Source organism: Acanthochromis polyacanthus, chromosome 15 (genome assembly GCF_021347895.1).
Source record: "Acanthochromis polyacanthus isolate Apoly-LR-REF ecotype Palm Island chromosome 15, KAUST_Apoly_ChrSc, whole genome shotgun sequence".
NCBI lineage: Eukaryota > Metazoa > Chordata > Actinopteri > Pomacentridae > Acanthochromis > Acanthochromis polyacanthus.
Window position 1 is genome coordinate 19,849,139 of NC_067127.1, and position 7,859 is coordinate 19,856,997.

General features: G+C 38.1%; 1 protein-coding gene across 1 annotated transcript; it reads left to right on the top strand.

The window, feature by feature from the left end:
* The first annotated feature begins 481 nt into the window (after positions 1-481).
* Positions 482-3,653, top strand: LOC110958108 (calcium homeostasis modulator protein 2). The gene is made up of 2 exons (XM_051960123.1): positions 482-1,033; positions 1,705-3,653. Exons 1-2 carry the CDS (start codon positions 482-484, stop codon positions 2,119-2,121), a joined length of 969 nt encoding a protein of 322 aa, XP_051816083.1. The 3' UTR covers positions 2,122-3,653.
* The last annotated feature ends 4,206 nt before the right edge of the window (positions 3,654-7,859 follow it).

Consider the following 7,859-nt stretch of genomic DNA (forward strand, 5'->3'; position numbering starts at 1 on the left):
AGTCATCGCTGGCACTCTGACTGCGAGCACAGACTCAACGCTGCACGCAAAAAAGACGATCTTCAATTTTCAATCTTACATGTTGAGATTTTACCAAGTTTGTGAAGAAGTTAACTTTATGTTTTTCTGAGATGTCTCTGCACTGGATGCTTTTATTGGATTATAGAAGCTAAGTCACATGCTCTGCCTCAGGATCCTGCCAAAGCGTGAGTTTTCATGACTGTATTCGATATGACTGTTTGTTTTGTTTTTTTTAGCTTGTTTTTAAGTGTTAATTTCAGTGCTTTGGACCTCTTTTTGTGTCTGGATTCTTTGTCTTTGTTTGACACCATGAACTTGCCTTAAGCGTGAAACCTAACATACCGAACAGACTGATTACATCTCTCTCTCTCTCTCTCTCTCTCTGTCTCTCTGCAGCCTGACATCACTTGAAAACTCACAGCTCTTCAGTGTAATCTCAATAAAGACCCATTATCTGAACATGGCTGCTGCTGCACTCGTCACAGAAAACTTCAAGTTTGTGTCCCTCTTCTTCAAGAGTAAAGATGTTATGATCTTCAATGGTCTGATTGCTCTGGGCACTGTGGCCGGCCAGACTGCATACAACGTTTTTGCCTTTCACTGTCCATGTTCCTCTGGTAGGAACTATTTCTACGGCCTGGCTGCCATTGGTGTTCCAGCACTGGCATTTTTCCTTGTAGGGATAATGATGAACAAGAGCACCTGGGACCTGGTGTCCGAGTGTCGGCTTAGAAGGTGCCGGAAGTTGTCTACAGCTGCCGGCTTTGCGCTGGTGGGAACCATCATTGGTCGAGCTGTGGTGGCTCCTCTAACGTGGGTGGTTATCTCTTTTCTGCAGGGTCAAGCATACACTTGTGCTCTCAGTGAGTTTGTTAATGCCAGTTCCCTGCAGGGTTTCCCCTCAGGTCAGGGGTCAGAGGTCATGGCAAAACTCCCATGTGACGGAAGTGTTCCACCAGAGCTGCAACGCTTCTGGCCTGAAATTGAGCGACGGTTGAAATATGAATCTCAGGTAATACTTAATTTTTTTTTTATTTTACTTTTTATTTTGTTGTTTTTCTCCCGTCACTGGCTTCTTTGAAATCCCTGAGGTCAGGACTTAACTGGATAAATCACACTGGGTTTGTTTGTTTAACTGAATGATTTATATGAGACTAAACAAGCTTCATTTCTGTTTTACATATGTTTTTGAAGTACACAGCTGGTTACAGGGCTGTACAGTGACCTGGTGGTCAGCATTTTTGCCTTGGAGCTAAATGATCCCCGGTTTGTGTCCAGGCCTGGGATCTTTCTGCATGGAGTTGCATGTTCTCTCTGTGCATGCGTGGGTTTTCTCCGGGTACTCCAGCTTCTGTCCCCAGTCCAAAAATATGAAAAAAATTAAACTGGTTTAGCCTAAGTTTTGTTTCCCTTTTCTCAACACATTGAGCTTTTTTTCACACAAGTGTAAGTATTGTTTCTGGTACTAGGAATACTGACCTGAATTTGTTTGGTAATGGACCAAGAAGGAAATAAGTGGTAACCAATCACGCATCACTAGTAATGGCTGAAAGACTATTTATTGCCATAAATATCAGGTGGAACAGACAAAGATATTAATTTGTTAACACCAAACCCAAGTGTGATTGATCCTGTGTCTTTCCACTGGCACAACTTGTTAACATGACTGTCTTTTGTTTTCAGATTATAGGCTGGCTGCTGGTGGCAGGGCTGTCTCTGACTGTGTTCCTAATGCTCTGTATGAAAGGCTGCTCCTCTCCACTTGGCTACCGGCAGGAGGACTACTGGTCCCAGTACCGCTCTAATGAGAAGTCGCTGTTTGAACGCACTGCTTCAGTCCACGCCCGCCTCCTGGCTGCAGAGAACGTTAAGAGCTTCTTTGGTTTTGTGGCACTGGAGAAGGAAGACAAGGAGCAGCTGGTGGACTACCAGACTGCTAGTCCAATCTGCAGCACCAACTGGAACAGAGTTACAGGGGTCTACCTCTACAGGGAGAAGAATGGGCTTCCTCTGTACAGCAGGCTCAACAAATGGGCCACATACACCCTGGAGAATAACATGGAGGACATGGAAAAAGAGATGGACGTACTCACTTATTAAACTTTGTTTAATAATGTTGATTGGATTGTAAAACTGATAATGATGAGCACATTGTCTTTGGAAGTTACTGAACAATGCCCTATAAAAACTCATCTGCGTGAGGCTTTCTCTTTCAGAGCCAGAAGGCAGAAATCTAGAAAAGGCAAGAAAAAGCAAAAAACCTGTCAAAATATGAAATTATACCGCGAAACCTCTATCGCTCCTTCCCTGTTCTAAGACCTTCCCACAACATGAACATGACAGCCAAGGTAAGCGTTGACATTAATTTGCGCCCCCCCTTGATCCATCCTGCTCTCTTGTGGACTTTGCTGCAGTTTATACTCTGCCATGTGATTAGTGATTGACTAAAACATCCTGTTATGGGCTAGATTTTCTAAAACATGAAAATGAAGCCAAGATTAAGGACCTGATTAGCAATATACTGAAAGATTAGTATGATGTTTATGGTCTACAATACCAAAATAATTTTGCCTACCCCCACCTTAATCATCATTATCAACTGTTTAGCACTGAGGGGAAGTCAGACAACAGAGAACTTTGGTCCAGCTGGGGCATGGAGGATGTGGGTGAAGAAAAAGAATCACTCTCTCAACCACGGGAACAAACTGGAGGTAATCTTTGCTGCCCGGGCAACAAGCAATATTGAATACAAGAACCAGCAAACGAGATGCTAGTCTGATCTGACAGTGTGGATTCACAAACAACAGGAAAAATACGACCCAGTGCTTGGGGAGCTGCGGGGATTTCAGAGCCGTTATGGACTAATTCAGCTATTGAGACTCCTTGTGAAATATAAAGAGTGAACCAGCACCTTCAGCACTCTGACGGAAGCACAAGACTTCATTAATAAGGCAACGGCAGGAGATAACTAAAGATGAATAGCAGGAGATGACTAGTAAACTACAGCAGGTATGGGTAAAAAGAGGGACTTTAATATGAAACATAAAGGTGAAAGGGTAAGTGTATTTAATAGACAGTTACATGTAAAATAGCCAAGAAGAAAATACCAACTATGGATACTGACTGTTATAAAACCTGGAACAACTTGAACCCAGAATTCTTTCCTTTAGATTTAAGAATTGTTAAACTAATCATATTATCATGTCTTTGACATTGAAGTGTTTCTTTTTGAAATATGAAACACAACAGTGCATTTTTTGTTGTGTTTATTTTATAGGATGGTTGATAGACGGATCCTCACAGAGTGTGTAGAGCAGTCAATCGTAACTGGAAGTACAATTTGTATGGGGGTAATCTTATTTAAGTGGGGAAAAAATGGGATTGTTTTCACACAAGTTCAGTTTGGTGGATGTGAGTTGTTGCATCCAGTTTTGTTAGGCTCCCTCCTGTTATGCTGCAGGTCAAACTGACCCATTTTAAAGTAAAAAATTCTAAAAAAAAGAAATGCAACCATCGCACAGTGTTTATTATGACATGTCACTAGTGTGCTGTGGAGACTCACAGATACACACATACTTACGCACAAATTGCTCATGTCTTATTTTGTTGTTTTGTTGTTTTGTTCATTTCTGGTTCAGAAACAGTGCTTAAATAAAGTTCACTTTCAATACAAATCCTCATAACTCATTTGTCTTGATTTTAAGTCAGCACTTAAATTTGACCCTGAACAGATGAGGTGATGGTGGTAATCTGTCAACTCCATCCGTCCATCCACTATCTAGACCGCTTAATCCTCAGTAGGGTCGCGGAGGGTCTATCCCAGATGACTTAAGGTCTGTTTTTGGACTGAGGGAGGAAGCTGAAGTACCAGGAGAAAACCCACACATACACAGGGAGAACATGCAAGCTTCATACAGAAAGAACGCAAACCAGGGATCTTCTAGCTGCAAGGAAAGCTCTAACCACCAAGCCACTGCGCAGCCTTATCAACTCCATAAACTTTTGAAATAAGATTTTTTTAAAAAGTCAGTGTCATATAAGACTATTGTATTTAATATGAAGGCCTTTCCATATATATTAAAAAAAGTTTTACATGCATGATCCCTGAGTGCTAAGCAGCACATTGCATTTAATATTAATTGAAATGGTTGGTAATGGAGTTGATCATGAGATATAAACAATGTTTTTGGGGATATTTTGGTTTCTGACACTTTTGGATGACTAAACATGAACATCATTGCTGTTCCTGAGAAACGAAAATAACAGGAACAGTAAAAGAGTGAACATTCTGTCAGATGGTGATCTAAAGTACTTTATTAGTGATGTCTCAAAGAGCAAAGCTTAATTTAATGTTATGGAACTGCAGAGGGTTACAAAAAGTTTAGAAAATTAAGAAAGTTATGAATATACTTTAAGATTTGGATTCTAGAGTCGAATTGCTACAAGAAACACACAATCTGAAAGAGGAAAGCGTTATGATTAGGAGGAGTAGGCAGGGGAATGTATTCACAGTTTCTTTTACATCAGGCCAGAGGGGTTATGATATTTATTCATAAATCTCATAGTTCAATTTCAGGTAGAAAATGTAGTCAAGAATGCGATGGGCAGATACCTCATTATCCAAGGTTCACTCCTGTCAGAAAATCTGAACTTTATAAATGTATTTGGCCCTAAAATAAATGATCCAGGCTTTTTTACAAAACTGTTTCTTATTCTCCTAACACATCCAGGGCCACATACAGTAGCAGGAGATTGAAATGCATGCTGGATGACAGGTCTACAGGCTATGATCAGTCACCAATACAGAGCAACTCTCCAGTGTTTTAGTAAAGAACTGGATCTGATGAACATACGTAAGGAACTGAAAGCAGATGACAAGGCTTATTCATGCTGTCCAAGTACATAAAATGCATACTTGATTATCGATTACTTCTTCATTTCTGCGGGATTGCACTCCAGTATACAAAAGTGTTTCTATGACAGGCTTGTGATTTCAGACCATGCACCATGTGTAGTGTATGAGGACATGAAGGTGGTGAAAGACCCGGCTAGATGGCACTTTCAGCACAAGTGGCTACAGAAACAGGACATTATAGAGTGTTCGGGACAACACATAGATTAGTTTCTTTTTAAAATTAATACAATACAAGCCTCTACCAGTACAAGGTGGGAAGCATTTAAGGCTTTTCTTAGGGGACATATAATAAACTACACTATCTCTAAAAAAGCACAACAGAAAAGGCAACATTTGGAAGATAAAAGTAGAATCCTGCAAGAAAAAGTTGATCAGAAACTTGACCCAAGAACAGGAAAAGAACTATTAGTTTTGAGAGTGCAGTACGACAAGCTAACAGCCTCCAGAGCAGCCGCAAGTCTCTTAACCCTCCTGTTGTCCTCATTTATGGAACCAAAAAATATTGTTCTCTTGTCTAAAAAACAATCCGAAAAGTCAGCCAAAAAAAAATCCTGAAATTTATAAAAATTTGCAAAATCTTCAGGAAGAAAATTCCAAAAATTCCTTAAAAGTTTTATTTTAAAAAAATCCCTAAATTTGGAGAGAAATAACAATTGAAGAAAAAATTGTAATTATATTCAAAAAATGAATAAAAATCTTCCAAAAAAATCCTAAAAATATGTAAAGTGATTACATATATTAGTAAAAGTTCTAATATTTTCTTTAAGAACATTCAGAAAAAAATCAACCAAAATCCAGCGAAATTTGCAGGATTTTGGTTGATTATTTTCATAATTTTTCACTGTGAAAATTTATTTTTTTCCACATTTTCAAACTTTAAAACGGGTCAAATTGGCCCGCAGGACGACACGAGGGTTAAGACTCAAACAACCATTTTAAGAGGTGATAAAGCAGAAAACCCTGCTACAACCAAGGATGCTCCTTATTTGACAGAAATGGAAGCTCTGAGTCCAAGACTCCCTCTTCTTATCTACCCGCACTCTGAAATATCTACAAAGACAGACCAGCAACCCAGTAGTTAGACATATGATTCAAATCTGGTGTGAGCTAAGAAAATAGCTAAAAGAACCACATTCCCTGTCACAATACAGCCCAATATGGGATAACCAGTTCTTCATGCCAGGGAGAGCTGATGCTACATTTAAAACCTGGGCCTCCAAAGAACTCGACAAGCAAATTCTGATATTATGATGTCATTTGAAAAACTAAAAAAAGAATAAGATTAATCTACGCACTTTTTAAAATTCCTACAACTTAGAAGCTTTGTAGAAGTAAATCAGAACAATATATTTATTAAACCCCAACAATCACTCACTGAAACATTGATAACAAAGGAAAGATTTAAAAAGAGCATCATATCTGAATTCTATAACATGCTCACATCTTGCTCATTTGAGAGCTCACAGCATAAGTTGCGTGCTTGGAATGAGGATCTGGAAACTGAAATTTCAGCAGGGGAACTGAAATCAACCTGTGCTCCATCTCATACTCAGATATTAAACTCATGAATCAGACTAATTCATTATAACTCGCTCATGTGAACATATGATACTTCTGGAAAGCTAAATCAGTTCAATAAAAACACACCAAACATATGCACTATGATCAGAGGCAGCGCAGAAATGCGAAAACATTTTGGGAAGAGGTAAGAGCTACCTGTGAAAGGATTGTTTCAAAAAGAATTCCAATGAATCCTAAACTACTTCTACTTGATGTGTATCCAAAAGGACATCATTACCAGAAAAACAAACAAATATTGATGGACCTCAGTATTCTAACTGCTAAGAAGGTAAAAGCCTTGTTTTGGACAAAGGCTCACAAACCAACAATGGACTGGAATTGCTATCTGTTAGTTGGAAAGGAGCAGTTTTTTTTTTATTGGTGTACTCTATTTTTCTTTTCTTTTTCTTGTAGTTATTTGTGGTATGTATAAAAAAAGATAATATTTAGTACAGAATAGGCTTCCCAGAGCCCAATTCTGCAGTTGTACCCTCTTGATGGCGACTCTCTTGACACTTCCATGTATCCATATGTGATAATTAGGAATTAGAGCGTCCTCCCTGAGTTTCCCCATGAGCAAAAAGAAAAAAATCTATCACAGGAGCACCCGAACAGACGTTTGTGTCACTATTTGAACTCATCAAGTAAACCTAATGAACTGTAGCTGTTGTTTCGGGTCCAGTCTACTATTTGTAAGATACAGTTCAAAAGCATAGCAGACTTGACCATCTTACTGCCCCACAAGTTCTCCTACAAGTTTTGGGAAGTGACAGGTTATGAGTCACCGAGTTCTCAGAATGAAAAAGAAAAATCAGATGGAAATCATTATGTTTTCTCCAAAAGCCAAAGTTCATTTTAAAACTGTTAAATATACTATGTAATGTTCCTATGTTTTTTAAGATTCAAAGAAAAGAAAAAAAAGAGAAAAAAAAGAAAACAAGAAGAAAAAAGGAAAAAAAGGAAAAAAGAAGAAAAAGAGAAAAGAAAAAAGAAAAAGAAAAAAAGAGAAAAAAGAGAAAAAAGATTCATATCTAAATACAAAAAATCATAACACAGACATTTGTAAGCAAATTAATATGCTATTAATATATTTTAAATTATTTACATAAGTCTAGATTTTTGAGAAAATCTCCTCTTCTTTTTTGAAATATTTAATATCAAACTCGCTTTCTTTTCGAATCTTTGAAAAATGCTATCAATGCTAATCTTGTTTATTTATTTATTCATTTATGTAAATCAATCAATCAATCATATAGATTCGAACTGCCTTCCTACCTAACAGGTCATACATCCAGAATATAGATGGCGCTAATGAGCCCTTGAATACTTAAACGGAACAAGAAAATAGCGAAGAAGAAATGTA